Source organism: Phaethon aethereus (assembly GCF_964289735.1).
Source record: "Phaethon aethereus genome assembly, chromosome: 9".
Classification (NCBI taxonomy): Eukaryota; Metazoa; Chordata; class Aves; order Phaethontiformes; family Phaethontidae; genus Phaethon; species Phaethon aethereus.
The window spans coordinates 7,482,288-7,499,384 of record NC_138585.1 but is presented as its reverse complement, the minus strand read 5'-3'; the positions used below and the strand labels follow the sequence as shown (position 1 = coordinate 7,499,384).

General features: G+C 40.9%; 1 protein-coding gene across 1 annotated transcript in view; it reads left to right on the top strand.

The window, feature by feature from the left end:
• Window positions 1-7,121: 7,121 nt before the first annotated feature.
• SPSB4 (splA/ryanodine receptor domain and SOCS box containing 4) overlaps window positions 7,122-17,097 on the top strand; it is a gene marked incomplete at its 3' end in the record, with an annotated part of 65,973 nt that continues 55,997 nt past the window's right edge. Inside the window, exon 1 of the mRNA XM_082003677.1 lies at window positions 7,122-7,824. Coding sequence (XP_081859803.1) covers window positions 7,131-7,824 — 694 coding nt within the window. The 5' untranslated portion in view covers window positions 7,122-7,130. The remainder of the gene's footprint in view (window positions 7,825-17,097) is intronic.

Below are 17,097 nucleotides of genomic sequence, written 5' to 3'. Positions count from 1 at the left end.
CAATATTAAAACTTAATCTTCTTTGGGCTTTAAATCTCACATGGTCTGACACTTTATTGGTATTACTTATTTGGTGAAGCACGGCTGCATAGAAGTGTAAAATGGCACGTGATCCTGTAAAATGCGAAGTAGAGCTGAAAACATAATTCTGAATTTAGTGTTAAGCCTTTTCCATGTGTTAATTTGCTCTTTTAATATAACCCTGACACTTGAATATGGCTGGCTACACCAGGCATTCAGGAAAGACAGGAAGGTATTTACTGTAGCAGAGAGGTGGCTGAAGGATGAGAGAGGCACCATTTTGTGCCAGAAGGGTGGGGCAGATGTAAGCAGAAGCTCATGACTGTACTGAATTTAAACATGAAGTTCAGCTCTGCCCCTTAGGGCAGCTTGAAGTGACAGTGGAAACTTGCTCCACAGTTTGGCCTGCTGCTTAAATAGATGGTTCTGCCTTTCGGCTTTTTTTTTTCCTCTCCCTTTCCTTACACCAGAGCACGTGTTTACATGACTGTCTGATGTGCCAGATCAGAGGGCTTATCCACCTGAAAATAACCTAAAATACTAGATTTTAAATTAAAAATAAAATACTAGATTTTCCCCACTTCAGTTTTCTGAAGCAGATCCATCTCAAGGCCATTTGAATGCAGGTGGCTGCAAGACAAAAGGGGAGAATGAATAGGAACGGGTGGTAGAAGGGATGTAGCGGCTCAAATATTTGGAAGCTTATGGTAATTGTTTAATCACATGGGTATTCCTGTTAAATACCCTGAAAAGCAAGTAAATGCTTCCTTTTGGTAAATTGAGAACTGGAATGTTGTTGTTTTTAAAACTACTTGCGTAGTAAAAAAAGTAATTTTTATTGTATTATGCTACTACATTTGTTTTTCAGATTACATTGCTGTATTCTAACTGAGAAGTCATTATGCAAAAAAAACCACCTATACTGTTTACAGCGTAGAAGTGGTTTTTTGTCATCTTTCATGTTTTTTTGGAATATAAATGTTTGCATTTAAAGCCAACTTTCAGAGCGGCGAATTCCAGAAACACATGCAGAGAGATGGAAGGCATAAAACCAACCCAAAACCTCAAATCGGCTCAGTACTAAAGTAAAGTAGATGGAAGTATTTAAAAAATATACATTCCACTGTATTCATAGCTGCTCAAGATTCTTTCTGAATTCTTCATCATATGACTAAACTGCTTCTAACTCTGGTGGTACGGATGGTGTGGTATTTCAGATTATTCTAATTCCAAGTGGCTAAATGCACAGTCTATTTTAATAACAAGCTTATCTTGAATTTTAAAACAATTACATTTTGTAATTGTACATTTTGTAACATTACAAAACAAGTTACCCTTTATGGTGGAATGTCCTTGGGATTTTCAGGATTTGCATTCCTTTCAGGCATTGAAGTCATGACTTACTGCTGCATTGTTCATCCCACATGTTACATGTCATTTGCTAAGTGTGCATACAGCATAAAATTTTATCTGTAGCACAGGATAGTTTAGAGTATCCAAGCATTTTTGGCTGGTTGCATTGTTACTGTATATTCCCAGTTTGACAAAGAAAGCCAACATTGTTCAAATTCGGCAATAAATCAACAACATTGGATAGCAGGATCTATAGTTGAATCCAAGCTGGCCAATGTTCTTAGGGTGCCAAAAATGTGGTTAATTCATGTCACCCTCAAAACAGTGTTGTCATGGTTATGTAGCTGTTTGCACATTGGGAACATAGTTGATAGACTCTGGGCCTCATGCCTTTACATTGTCTGGGTGGAGGTAAAAGTCTTCTTAAATTTATTAACCCTTCTTCATTAATTTGCCCAGCACAGCAGAGCTGATGTTTTTCTTCTTCCGGTTCCTCCTGTAGAGACGTTGGGACCAGGGTTAGATTCAGAACACTCAAACATCTAGTGTATTGGTTCTGTTCAGGCATCTGGGGAACGAGCAGTTTTGGTGCCCACAGAGAAGGGGCCTTGGTTCAGAGCCTCCTCTTGCAACTCAGGAGTCCATGCCCAGGTTGGCAGGGGCGGTGGCAGTGAGGTCTGGTTGCAGAAAGGCAAAAACCCAATGAGGGTCAATAGCAAAAAGAGTGGGGACTGCTGTGTAGAAGTTTGAAATGCTGGTAGAGAGAGGGATCACCTTCCCTGCTTCTTCTCATAGACAATTTCACCCATTGGTATCATTAGTTGGCACTCGCCTACCTTCTCATTTTTTTGGTAAGTGTTAATTTAGCAGAATTACTGTAAGCCGTAGCACATTCTTACTGTAGTTTTGAATTGTGTTTACGTGGTGTCATTTCTTAATGCATGTTTGTCAAGCTTTCTACACGTCTAGTTCATGATAAGCCAGAGGGAAATATAACTACGAATGCTGAAAGCTGACTTTGCAGAAAGCATGTTTCTTTTATCAGCAGTTATGTTCTACTGATGCCAACATTCTGAATTATGAAGAAATGCACCCTATTTAATTACAGCAAAGTGATGTCCCAGCAAGATTTTCTGTGGTACACATAATTTGTGTTTTCGTTGTGAATAATTTCCCTAAATATTTGGCAGTCTGCATGAGGACACTGCTAAGCGACTTTGACACACTTTTCCTGTTTGGAGATGGCTTGTTCTTGTACAGTACATGTAATCTAATCATCATATCCTGACAAAGCGTGGCATGAATGCGAAACTGAGACACACAAATAATTTATATTACAAAAACTTGAACAGTCTTCTCAGCCAGCGATTTCCAGTTGCTACAGGAGCGTACTAATGTGTGGTGGTTCTCTTCCCGTGAAAACACTACTTTCTATTCCACAAAATATCTTTTGTCGTAGGGATAACTGATGATGTTTAGTGTTTCAGCTGTAGTCACTGAACAGGTATAATGGAGAAGTGATATGTATTAAGCCAGGTTGAAATATTTTCTTATTTCCTAACTCCTGTAGTGGTTTGAAGTTACTGAAGGAGCAAAGTTTGGGAAAGAATTCAAAGCGAAACTGTGCAGTGAAAATGCATGATCTTTTAATTTCAGAATATTTATGTGTCTGGTGAGAAGATACAGGCAAGGAAATCTAAGTTTCTCTAGGTAGCATAAGATTACAAAAAGTCACAGGAGCTGAATGATGGTGCTGTGCTTTGGCAAGTTTTTATTAATTAAGGAGGTGGTGAGAAGGTTTTGCAACCAAGTATTTCCGTAAATGGACTGAATAGTACATAATCTCAAAGAAATAATCTTCCATCCTTTCAGGTAGACCCGCAGCTTCTACTAACCCCGTGTGGCGTAGCCGTGCAGTCCTACAGGCAGGAAGCCACTTTGGAGTGCCTTTGCCGGGTGAATTGGTAGTCACTCTGCTTCCCCTTGTGACCATTGTGCTTGGCTTTCCCAAAAACCGCTGGTGTGTGGTAATTGTGTAGGTCCGTGGGGAGAAGCTGCCTGGAGATCCTGACAGTAATGGTGTGAGTGTGATGCTTCCAAGGCTTCTGCGTTGGAAGTAGGATATTACCTGCGGAGGTGGGAAGGGGATGTTTGTCACTGGAGTCGGGCTGGGCCGTGGTAAGCTGTGGTCCTCGAACAGCAGCTTCTGCTGGGGTGAAGGACAAGGTGATGCCTCTGCTGCCGTTCCTCGCCTCCGTGTGGGTTTCTGCCATCTGTTTGGTGTAAACAGACAAGATGCAGGCAAGAAAAGGGAGTAGGTGGTCTTGGTTTTGAGACTGGTTGCTCCTGCAAGCGACCAGCAGGACCGTTGCTGAGCTGCCAGGAGGACTTCTGCATGAGTCGCTCCCTGCAGAGCTCAGGTTAATGTTGCATGGGTTATGAGCAGGAGACGTGTGTTGCAACCGCTCACTGCCTCCTGATAGAAAGTTTTCATGTCAGCTATTACTAAAGACCAACACCAGAGAGCTGTTGGTGTTACTCTGTGCTGGCTGTGGTCCTCTGTTGCTGTACTGTTACAAAATGATTAAATTCTGACTTTCTGGTTTTGCATTTCTGCTTCAAGTCCAATGACACTTGAATGAGGTTAGCGTGGCTATGGTTGGCCTTGTAACAGAGGCTGGGAGCAACTACCAGCTACACAGAACTAGGGTGCAAGAGAGTGTACTATGTTACAGTGGGTGGGAGAAAATATTTGATGGAAGGTAGCTTTTGAGCTGTACCACTGCTTAGGAGATGCTGCATCTTGAATGCGTCAGTAACTGTTAAGATTTTTACGTTACTGTTCAGTTCTCTGTCCCTACAAAGCAATTTGGCAAGATGTTCCATTATTTACTTAAATTATGTGGTAATGTCTGTATGTGAAGAAAGGCCTGATATTGTAGGATACAGTTTCAACTGGAAGTACTTAACTGAGCACATCCCAGAGTAAGGGCACAGTTGTGTGCCTATCAAGGTACTTAAAATGGTGCATTTTACTCCTCAGAATTACAGATCTATCTATTAGCAGTCTATATATGTAAAAGTTTGGGGCACATTAGGAAGAATGTTTGTCTGTTGCTTGCCAAGTGAGTCACTCTGGTGCTTATAATCTCTTGGTGATTTGCCAGGTAAACCTCTGTGCCAATTGTAGTTTCTCATGTGATCAGGAAGTGATCCAGGAGGATGCACTGAGGACTTCCCCGGCCGTCTCCCCTCAGCACCCTGACGTGAACAAGGCAATTGTCTGGTACTTTAAAGAGGAAATTTTCAAAGGCATGTAGAGTTAAGTCTCGTACAGAAGTCGCTGGGGTTGCCTTTGAATGTCTGACATTTTTCCTTCTCATATATCCTTCTTTGAAACTCAAATAATCAAGCACCTTTTTTAAAGCAATTACCCAGTCCCTGAGCATGTGTCTTCCTAGGAAAGCTTCCTCACCTGATGACATTTACTCCCTGTTGCTTCCCTGTGTGTGTATTAGTGTCAGTATTTCATTTCCCACAGGATGATTAGTGTGGAATAGAGTACTGAACTTGCTTTGAGCAAAATTTGACATCGTACCTTTGAAACAACCTATAAGTGCTTCTGCAGTAGTGGAAATGGCAAGTGTCAAGTTCAATGTAATTACTGTTTAAACTTTCGGATTCTTTTTATGTGGTTTGGAAAGAAGCAAGGGGGATCATTCAGGCTGATTTCATGTGGGGCAATTTTCAAGTTGCGGTACTGTTTCAGTGAGAAGAAGCTCCTGTGAATTGTTCTGAATCCTTCAGTAAGCGTGATATGAAGGGCTTGGGGCTTATGTTTAATTTTGGTTTTAAAGGTTAAAATTAGGTGTGAAGAGGTGGTTGGTTTATGCTCAGGTGTGCATATATACCCATGTGGTACCAGCCACCAGAAAATAATATTTTTATACAGTAACTTAACTGTCACATGGAACTGAAAATCAATTTTTTACTTCTTTTTTGGAAAGAAAGCTTTCGCATAACACAGGCGTGGTATTATTTCTGCATATACATGCAGAAAATACTTTACATGGTATTGGCCATTGTAAATAACACAAGGACTTCATTCACTTCTAAAACATGGTTGGATGGTAAATTTTACAGGTGTTGTTTTCCTAGACTTCTCTTTTTATTTCCTTTCATTTTGAGTGCATGTTTCTCACTTGTCTTCTTTCAGAAATGATCTTTTCTATGGGACAGTGTATCTGGGGTGGAAGTTCTTTAAGAGGAAGAGCATGAACTTGTGACTTACCGTGTCAAATCTTGCAAGATGTTTTTTGCAAGACATCTATGTCCCTGTCTGTTTGGTGCTCTATTGCCAGCTGTTACCTAGGCTCTTCAGGCATTTGAGAGTCTGGTGGTTTTTGCTGCTTCTTGAAACACTTGATCACTCTGTCAGTAAATAAGCAGAGTGTGTCTCCTCAGCTATATTTGAGTGTTCCTGGACTTGGCACTTACTTTGCTAGAAGACAGACGTATGTCTGCAGGTACAGATACTTTATTCGATCCCATGGCAATCGTCTACTGGAGTTTATAGTACTTTGTCTTAATTTTTATCCTTTTAATACTCTCAAAGGTTCTTGGCTTCCCTTTGCACTCTACCTGAGCTCTGAAAGATGAATGCATTTAACTTAACCAGGCTGAAAAGAATCTTTCCTGGGTGCTTTTGACCACTTCCAGCTACATTACCATCTTTGTCTATGGAAGCATAGAAAGAATACATGTCAAAATCATGTATTCCCCTTACTGTGTTCCACTCCTTCACATCTGCCTAATACTGCAATATAGAAAATGTGGATTAGACTGCTGCCCAGTAGCATGAAGAAATACCTGGTTGCAGTAGCTGCCCATATAGAAAAATGTGGTAAAAAAACTGAAATGGTCATTGTTCATTTGTCCTTCCATGCCTCCTCTTCCCTCATTATGTCCCTTTTATCTTTTTTTTTTTTTTAAATAAAGGAGATTTAAAAAAAAAAAAAGCTTGATGAATTTTTACTTTTTCTTTTATTTAAGGACAGGGTATGTTAAAAATAGAAATTTAAAACTTATGGCCATTTGCTATTGGCTGCATTTGTTTTAATAACGGCACAGAAGCTGAAGCCCTGTGTCGCCAGGGCCCAGGAAAGAGACCAGGTAGAAATAAAAGAGGATTTCTGCCATAGTGCTTATTTCTAAGACTATGAAACAAAAGCGCAAGTGAAAGTGAAGCTATCCCTGAACATAAAGTTTATCGCTGTTGCTGGGGAATAACATACGCAGTCTTCAGGACCGCTGTGAACTTGGCCAGACAAAATGGGTGGAAGGGCAGAAGGTGGGGAACGTCTGCATCCTATTATGAATTGGAGGAAATGACTGTCTGCACTCCGTACGCTGGTGGACTCAGAGCATCCTGCTGGCAGGCTGGTTACTGCTGTAGGATACTGAACAAAAAGTGGTGAATTGTCAGCTTTGGTATTTAAAATAACTACTAGGGATGAGAAGTTCTTTAAAAATATGCTGTGGGTTTTCTGTTGGCTTTCTTAAACTAACTGGAAATTTTCTGTTTTCTTTCAGGAGCATTTTTTTTCTCTGAAAACATTGCTGCTAAAAAGCTCCAAACAGGAGAAGTAAATCCAGTCAGCTTGCCAGGTCACTGGCTCAGTGTAAAAGTGCTTTCATGAGGTAACGTTGGGCCAAAGTCAACTTTTCTTTCTCCTTTGTAAATCTGCAGCCAAGCAATGGGCCAGAAAATCTCAGGGAGCATAAAGTCTGTGGATGTGAGGGAGCCCCCTTATAGACCTGTTAAACGAGAGCTGAGAGGCCCGGATTTTTGCAAGCCGGCGCGACTGGACATGCTGTTGGATATGCCCCCTGCCAAGCTGGAGGTCCAGTATAAACATGCTTGGAACAATGAAGATCGCTCCTTAAATATATTTGTAAAGGAAGATGATAAACTGACTTTTCATAGACACCCAGTTGCCCAAAGCACAGATTGTATCCGGGGCAAAGTTGGCTACACAAGAGGCCTGCATGTCTGGCAAATCCACTGGCCCACGAGGCAACGGGGAACTCATGCTGTAGTGGGTGTCTCCACAGCCGAAGCTCCGCTGCACTCGGTGGGATACACATCGTTGGTTGGTAGCAATAGTGAATCGTGGGGCTGGGATCTGGGACGCAACAAACTCTACCACAATTGTAAAAACCAGCCTGGGGTCACGTATCCTGTCTTTTTGGAACCGGATGAGTCTTTTGTACTCCCAGACTCCTTACTGGTGGTTTTGGATATGGATGAAGGGACACTTAGCTTCATGGTAGATGGACAGTATCTTGGAGTGGCCTTCAGGGGACTAAAAGGGAAAAAACTTTACCCCATAGTCAGTGCAGTTTGGGGGCACTGTGAAATTACAATGAGATACATCAACGGACTTGACCGTAAGTGTTAACCATGTTTCTTCATTACACTGTTTTTCACCTTTTCTCATGTAGGATTTCTTTTTCCTTTTGTTGTGAACAGAGTGTGCTGGGAAGGAAGGGACCGTCCACTGTGAGTAGATTGCATCCCATAGTTAACTGCCCACAACTAATATCTGTCACTTGTGTCTTACAATGATGATACGGATTGTATGAAAATATTTTCCCTTCTGGCAAGCAGAGTGGCAAGAAATCTGTGTCCAAATAAAGTGAGCAGACTGAGAAAAAAGATCTTGAGAAACTTTCTGGGTATATGTAACAGTAAAACTCTTGTTTACTGAAGGATGTGTTTTAAATCTGTGGTTTTCAAATAGGATTTGTGGATCCTGTAAAAATTTCCTGTAGTAGTGGGAGCTCTTGCATGGTGTGCATAAACATACTTGAATTCAGGCCAGTAGGCTTTCTTTCCGTAGTAGTCTTTCCAGGACCCTCAGAAGCAGCTGTGGATCCCCAAAAAAGCTGGGAACTCAGGTCAAATGCTGCTTTGAAAGAGAGCTCTGTTCCTTATTTTATTTTAGAAGGTGCTCTCTCAGGGTATTTTCTTCTCCAGAAGTACGGAGTTTTGGATTAGTGTTACGTATTTTTGATCTAAAGGGGTAATATTGTTGCATAGTAAGGAGCAGCATCTTGCTGCTGTGACCTTGAAATAGTAGCCCACCAGAAGATGAGTTGCAGAACTCGGTCTTGTCCAGTTCTTCTCACTGCTCAGGAAGACGTGTGCTCTGCCAGGTTCATATACAGCACAGCATACATCCCGTCACGCCCGGTTATCTGCAGTCGGCTTATTGGCTGCTGTGGATTGGGGAATAGAAGGCTGAACGAGGTGGTAAGTGGAACTTTGTTCTTGTTTAAGACTCTATTATCTGAGTCATAGAAAGAACCATAAATATAAACATATAGACTTAACAAAAATAGATGACTGAACAACATTTTTATGGTTTTTGGGCTCTATTAATGGAATTTGGCCGTGTAAAAAGTGAGTATAGCAAGTGTACAATGCCTGCCTTTCAATTAATAATTTCTAAAGGAATTTACTGTTCTTTTCAATTAGGATGGGGTGGTCTAATTTTTCTCTGTCAAAAATTAATTCTCTGCTCATTAGCCTTACATATGACATACAAAGTAGCAACATAATTAAATAATTCGACCCTGTTTCAGGTTACCTTTTCATAAACATCTGTAATAAGCACTGGGGAAAAGAATCTTTATCCACAGAAGCCCTGCAGGTTATTACAGCCAGATGGTAAATGGCAGCTTCCTGAGTGCTTTTATACAGGGGAATATAGGAGGATCGTAAGTATTTTGCAATTACTCAGGCGTTGCAGAGTGGTGTGCTCACAGCTTTTTTTTTTTTTTTTTTTTTTTTGGAGGGTGGCAGGAGAGAGATACTTTTACAAGCTGAATATTTGTGTGTGAAAGCAGTTTTTATAATACTGGGAATATCTGCCAAATTAAGCAAAGTACAACTCGGCTCGGTCCACCACGTCCACACAAGGAATCGTTCTGCATTCCTTTTGTAGACTTCAGAGGGCTGCTCAAGGGAGCTCTAGAAAGATGAAAACACAGGAGGAGGATGTGAATGAGTTTGGTAGAAACTATAAAATAAAAGGGGCTAAGTAGAGGAGGATAGCTGTGGTTTGTGAGATGGCAGAGAGGAAAATTCCCATCTGGTTTCCCGTGGGATAATTTTGCTGGAAGAGACAGGATAGCTTCCTAAACTGTCTCCGAGACAGTCAAAGTAGTAATTCTTTTTTTTTTTTTTTTTAAAGCAGGAACCCATGGTTAAAAGTAAATTTGTAAGCTGAACTTTTATGTAGGCCCGAGTGTTAATCTGACCATGTGAAGAGGAAGTTTAAAGCCACTTCGCCGTGGGGCAGTTTGACATCCTGGAATCACATCATTTGTTATCGCGTGTTCACTGATCCATTACTGTCCTGCAACAAAAACAGCATTCAAGAAACAAAAATAGCTTGTGTAGCTGGTGCTCTAAAGCAGACACCTTCTCTGCTGAAAGTCTTTCTGTCCAGCCAGCCAGTGTGTAGCAGTGCAAGTTTGGTCTTGGCACTCTTCATGTTCACTCTCATAGCACTTAATATTACAGGTTTTTATAAGATTTTATTCTCGTGAAAATGAGAGTAGATCTTGAAGAACAGTGAGATGCTTATGTTGTGTTCACAAATTTAAATATGTTTGAACATACATATGTGTGGGGTTTGTTGTTGTTTGCTTGCCTTTTAACCTTAAAAATTAACCATTGGTGTGTGTTGTGTGTGTGTTGTGGGTTTTTTTTTGTCCTTCTTCCCTGGAAGTATCTCATACTGCTGATTGCAGCTTTTGGTAGATATGGCAATAGTAACTTAGCTGTTCTTGAAACTGCTGTCAGACGGTGACTTCTAACTTGCTATTCAGTGATTGACTGTTGCCGCTCGGAACGCATACCGCAGCTCGCAATGGTTCTTTATGCGGTGTCTTACAGAGCAAATGGAGACCTCGACTGCAGGGATTTCTAGTGTTTTCAATACTTGCTGTTTAAATAGAAGACTTCTGAATACTTTAAAGGCCTGTGTATTTCAGTTGCCTGGCAAAGAGTGAAAGGCTTGCAGGAATGGAAGAGTGAAAGGATCAAATGATAGGCTTGTGCAGCTGCAATGAACTTAAGCATATGTCACAGCGGTATAGAGACAATGCAGACTTTGAAGTATGTTAATTACTGCATAGATGGCAAAATCATAAAAAGATAAGGCTGCAGGTCAAAGATCAAGAACCTGTGTGCCCTTTAGACTCGGGATACTGCTTCTAGAATAATTCTGTAGTTAAAATCAATCGTAGTTCTTCCAGCTGGATCTGATACTCAAAGTGCTCTGCTTTCAGAAGCTACTTTGAGCATCACACGATGATGTGCTGTGATTTTCACAAGGCAGTTTTTCACTCACATTTGAGAGACTCGTAGTTGCAAATATTTGTCAGGGTTTGGGAAGGCAGGCAGCGGAACAGAATGGAGAGTGCTCATCATAAGCGCATTGATTTTGTCCCAGGACAAACAGCCTTGATCAAATGCTATTAGTATTTACCACACTGATGTTTGCCCAGTGCTCAGGTTTTACAGAATTTTGCATCAGCCTTCTGACTAATTGCCTATTGTAATCATTAAAAAACCCCAAATAACGTAAATGCAGTATATGTTATTTTTCAGGTGCCCTTTTCATCACGGTACGTGCATGTTTAAGAAAATCTAGGCTATTTATAGCTGTGGTCTGATGAGGAGTCCTGAACACTATTTATACGCTGGAAAGGAGAAATAGCGAAACACTTTTGTATAAATGTACATTGCAGATCATGACTGATATAGTAGTACTTGTGCGTTTAAACAAACTGGTGGGAGGACAATACAACAGTGCTGTGGTGGAAAACTTGGTCATTGTGTAGGTGAGTTGAACGCAGTGATTTATTTTGATCGTTAAAAATACCAGACAGAATAGTCAGTGTTTTGACTTACGGAAGTCAAAATACATTTTATAAGCGTGCATTACAGGTCCAGCTCTGCCCTGTTATGAATCTGTGTGGAACAGCAAAGCAGATGGTCTGTATTCTGTATATAATAATAATAATAAGTGATCCGTGGACATACAATTGGATAATGCAACTCATAGGTACAAAATTTACAATTTATTATCTTCCTAGGCAGGGAGAAGGCAGAATGAGGCTGCAGAAAGATTTTTTTCCAGCCACACTTGCATGAGAACGTAGAGTTGGTTGAAATGAAATACTGAATGCTGGTAGGAGGGTTTGTGGTGCTCTGCTGGTCTTGGGAACCATCCCATGTGCATGTGTCAGTACAGCACGCTGTCACTAGTGTCATGAAGAAACATCTGCAGGTGTGAATCAGCACTGGCCTTCTGGCCATCTCTAAAAATGCCTTAATGCTTTCAAATTTCTTCGTCATGTAACATGCACTGTTGCTGAAAAGTGCAGTGCTGGCTGCTACAGCTGCTGCCTTGAAGTGAGGCATCTGGTTGGGATACGTTGCGGGATGTGTCCTAATTAGAGACATTGTCTTCATGTGATCATGACAATTTTAAAGAAAACCACAACTTGCCAAACTCTTGCCCAAACTCTTGCCTGTTGTGCATTTGCATGAAGGAATGATAAGGCAATCTTTAAATAAGCTCTGAAAGTCTCAAAATTGCATGTGAGAGGAAGGAACTCTGAATTGAGTAGACTGCAATAACTGAAGATTAAAAAGTCGCACCCCACTACTGCACTACCGCCAATTTATATGTTTCTGGTTATAAATCTCGAAGCTGTTTCTTAGAGATGAGTAAACCTGGCAAGATTTTGGGGTAATACTGCCCAACCAGTTTTTCAGTAATAATGTCTGATGCCCAGCACAGCGATGTTTTACTCTGAGAATTTCTTTTGCCTTTCTAAGTTCCAAAAAGAACAATTCCCGTTTTGGTTGAAAGTAGACTGTAAGACTTTTTAAGATAAACAGTAGTATCCCATTAGCTTCCTTACCCTCTTCCATTCCAAATTCAGCCATCTTGTCTTAAACTGCTGTTTTCTTAGATCCAGGAATTACATTTATGAGACATTTGGGACATTGGCTGATCTTTATGCCTCCGTCTCCTCCTCTTAAAATTAAGAATGTAGATTTTAAAATAGGAACTTTCAATTTCCCTGACATAATAGTACAACTACTTCAAGACATTCTATAGTAGACTGTTTATTTCCTTTTGTGTAGTGTTTACGGTTCGTTTTGCCCTTTAGGTGCAAAAGAATGCTTCTTGAGCTTAATACCGATAGCCCGTTGTGGTTCTTGTGCTAAACCTTGCACAGCCCTTACACAGTTTTGAAAATAAGTCTAATTGTCAAGTTCAGGGAGCTGGAAGCATTTGTCTCGAGAGAGAAGGGGACTTTACTTATAGATGTAATTTATGGAAAATGTTTGTGTGTACTACTTCATATTTTAACCGGCAGATCCTTCTTGTGGTATTTGGTTCTTATCGACAAGGGTCGCTAGGCCCTCCGTCATCTGTTCCTGACCACCGCCCTGCACCGTATAAACTATTTTTAACATCTGTAACTAAACTTGCATCTCCAAATGAAGCAGAATATTATTTGAAGTACATGCTTCTAACTTAACCTACAATGAATGAATGGGGGGGATTAAAGCAATCGTCCGAACAGAAATTGTGGGGTCCTGTTTTTGCGTGCCGGCAGGCTGTTCGCTGCCCGCAGTGGGCTGGGGCAAACGTGAAACTGAGGGTGTGTGGAGAACATCGGCTCAATTCAGGGAGCCGTACCCGCTCCAGCCTGGAGACCCAGGAACAGTAGTTCGTGTTTCTGGATCCCGTGCTCCCGCTCTGCCCCTGGGCTGCCTGGGGGAAGGGTGATCCCTTTGGCTCCCGCCTCCCCAAGGTTTGGCTCCTGCTGCCGAGGCTGCCCGCGTGCCCACAGCCCACCGGGAAGAAGCCTTGGGGTCATTCAGCATCGCAGGAGTGGGGAAGGAGGGGGCTCAGGGTGCATCCCATCGTGTTTGCTGATACAGCTACAGAAGTTTTGGGATGTGGGGACTGTTTGAACCTTTTGTTCTTAGTCTTGCAGAAGACCACAACTTAATCCTTGGATCACTTTCAGACCTCAGGTTGCATGTGTCTAACGTTGTGAAATAAGGGTGATGTTTCTATGCTAAAATAACAAATTTGGAGCTGTGGAGCTAAGTACAACTTCTTTCCTCTTTCCTACTGTTCTCAGGTTATTTTAATTCATATTGGTCTGTCTCTAAAATACCACAAATGCGAATTATAAATATGGACTGTTCCCCTTGGAGGCCTTTTTATCAAAAAGAAATCTAAGTCAAAATTGCAGAATTGTTAACTGCCAGGAGAAATAAACAGTCTCTCATCAGACTCTCTGGGTTCTCCCCCAAATGGCTTTCAATGAAAATTTTTGAATGGATGTGTTTTTTGTTTATCTAAACCTGTTTGTTTTATATGGTATTTATATAATACATTACTCTGGAGATTGCAATGGAAATAATGTACTCTGAACATCCAGTATTGCTAAACCTTGGGAAGAATTTTTCTTAAAGATATGCAATCAGGGGATGAAGCGGTAGGAATTAAGCAGCTAAAGCTGTGAAGAAGCAATCTTTAGCTTTTGAGATAATTTAACAGGAAACAGCGTTTTCAGTTCCTACTTCAGGAATCGCATAGCTCATTGTTGGGGTTTTTTTTTTTTGTCTACTTCCACATGCACCCCCGTTCCTTGGGTTAAGTGCATTTCTTGTCCTTTAATCCTAATTTGTTGACAGTTTCTAATTAATTCTCAGCTGGTTGAAACCACTACATTGTCACTAGAATATGCCACTCTGTTAATTGGCTTTTTACCCCCGCCACCTCCTGCCCCTTCCTGGTGGTCTCTGCAATACATCTCTCTAAGATGCTTTTCTTTTTTTTTTTTTTTTTAATCCTCCTGCTTCTTTCCTCTCTTCCTTAGCTGAGTTTGTCTTCTCTTATGTTACCACACTCTTATTAATGATAAATTCTTACCTACTGGCAACAGTAGAAGATTAGGTGTGCAGCGTCACTTTTCCAGAGGAAGGACATTTCATATTTAAGGGCGTGACTTTAGCTGTAATGGTGAATGATCGTTGTGGTCTTTTTGGGTGAGTGTTGAATATTTGTATTTTTTATTTGTATAAATTAATTGTAATCATACAGAGAATCATCTGATTGCCTCAGGTTGGTAGCAAATAGTTGCTTATGAAGGTATGTAGCTAGAAAGAGCTTCTCAAGCTCCTGCACTTGTAAGATTAGCCTTGTCTTGTTTTATACAACTTTGACCTATTAAGACCTCCAGCGGTAGAGACTCCTCAGGCAATCTAAGGAACTCATTAGCTTTACAGATAACAGGGGTTTTTTTCCTCCTTACAATCTAGTCTAGTTTGTTTATTTAGCAGGGAATTCAGTTATCATTGACCTAAAACATAAGAAGGTGCTGGAATACTTTATTTTAAGTTCAGCAGCTCCTAAGGCTAAGAACAAAGCGTCAGTAGTCCACAGCTGTGTTACGGCTTATTTGCATCCTGACATACCTGTGCTTTTTCTTCCTGCTCTGGTTGATAAAGGTGCCATGGCAACTGCCAAATCTGACAGTTTTAAGGAAAAAACGCATGTTGGTGTGTTCTGAACATGTTTCCACTGATTTCCCATCTATCCTCTTTTTAAGAAATAGGAACCTCAAAGTGCAATGACTACACCTCTGTTCTCAAAATTGAAGTTAATGTTGTAATCCAAAGTTACGGTTTGAATATCGTATTTATTAGTCTAAAACAGCAATTAGAAATTTGATAGTCTTGCTTAATCCTTTTATGAATTTGCTCAAGCTACGATGCTGGAATTGCTCAGCAATGTGAACTAATTCTCACAGGTTTGTATTGGAAGTGGAAATTTGTAAAGGGTATTTATTTTTGGATTTGCTCTATCTGTATTGCTTTTGGGTGTTGTGCAGTGTAAATACAGGCTTCAGTGCAAATAATGATGCTTCTGCAATGCGTTATCCAGTGATATCTTTACTAAAAAAAAAAAAAAAGTGTGTGCTTTGCTAATTTTGACTATGATTTTATACAAGTTTCCTCATCGGTTATATTTCTCCTTAAGATACTACTTTTTTTGTCTCTCTAGCCATGGAGGTTTCTTCTGTTTTCTAATCACAAGCCGTGGCCTCTTTTTCTTCACTTAAAGACAGTGTAGCTTCTCTATTAGGGGAGAGAAATAGCAACTAATTCCTAGTTTGGGCTCAGAGCAAATTCCATTTTAAAAGCTAAACATGAGAAGACCCTGATCTTCCCGGAGTATGTTGTGGTGAGTGGCAATTCATATACCAGTCTTCAGATTATAGCAAAACCCGTATTTTTACGGTAAATCAACAGGCAATGTGCCTGGGAACAAGCACATTCAGAAATGCTGCTGCATTCTGCAGGTGGTTCCACTGAAGGTGGAGACGGTGCCGTCTACCTCCCCAGGTGAACAAGAGGAAAGCTGCCCCAGCAGTAACACTGTGTTAAAATAATGCTGAGGCTGGGAAGTCAAACATGAAGAAGTTGACAAGTGGCAGAATGGGATTTGCTTTTTGCAGCTGTAATTCTGAGCTCAGCAGCCTTGAACTGTGCCCTGTCCCACTTTCTCCCAGATAGCGTTTCACTCTGGTAAAAGCTGGTTAAATTCTGCTGCAAGTCATCCTTTTGTGTTCCTTTTCTGCCAGCATTTTTGCCTTGAATCTTTTCTCCACAGTTCTGTCTGTGAGCTGGTATATTTTGTGGTTTCCTTGGGATAGCCAGCGGGGGAAGCCTGGTGGAGCATGACAGTCCCTGTGTTCTCAGGTTCAGTTTTGTGTTGCCCTTTGAAGGTAACAGATGAGTCCTGCTAGTGAGGACAGGATGGGATCAAAGCTCCCTGTCGTTTTGTTTGATTCAGGCACATACAGAGAATTCAAGTAACTTCAGTCTTTCACTTAACTGTTTTGGGGTGGGACTGATGATCAGATCTGTCTTCAGGCCTGTTATCAAACCTGATTTTTGCTGAAAAACCTCCAACACTAGAAGTGTGAGATGGGGCATTTCAGTCTTCGGTGCTGAAACACAGGGTTGAGGCAGAGGAGATGCTGTGTTCGAAGTTAGCGACACAACTGATGTACAAGAACTATGAGGTTTCTTTCAGTTGTTTAAATGTCATTTTTAAATATTAGTTGGTGGTGAAATACAGATGATAAAATGATGACACTCCTAAGAAGATTTCTGTTGAAACGCAGAATTTCTTGGTAGCTTTCTGTGCATTGTCCAGGATTCTGCACTGTTTTAGAGTTGCACATCTTCAGCGTTGGTGCTAAGAGTGTCTGTTGCAAGTATTCCCTAGGTGCGTTGGATAAAATATTTTTGGTAATGCTTGTTCTGAGTGGCCTTAGCAGGCAGTAGCCGAGGCAGGTGTCCCGTGATACCTCAGCTCAATTAGTCAAAGCTGTATACCTGTATTTTCTGTGGACATGCCTAAGAAAACACAAGTGTCAAACTTGTATGATGCATAATGACATAATAGTATCTCCATGCCTTAGGTGACCATTTCATTCTGAAAGTAATGAAATTCCTGACCTGGCATGTCTTTGGACTGTTTTTTTTGTTGTTTGTTTTTTTAAAAAGGAGAAGATTGCTTATTAGCTCTGTCTCTGACAATTTCT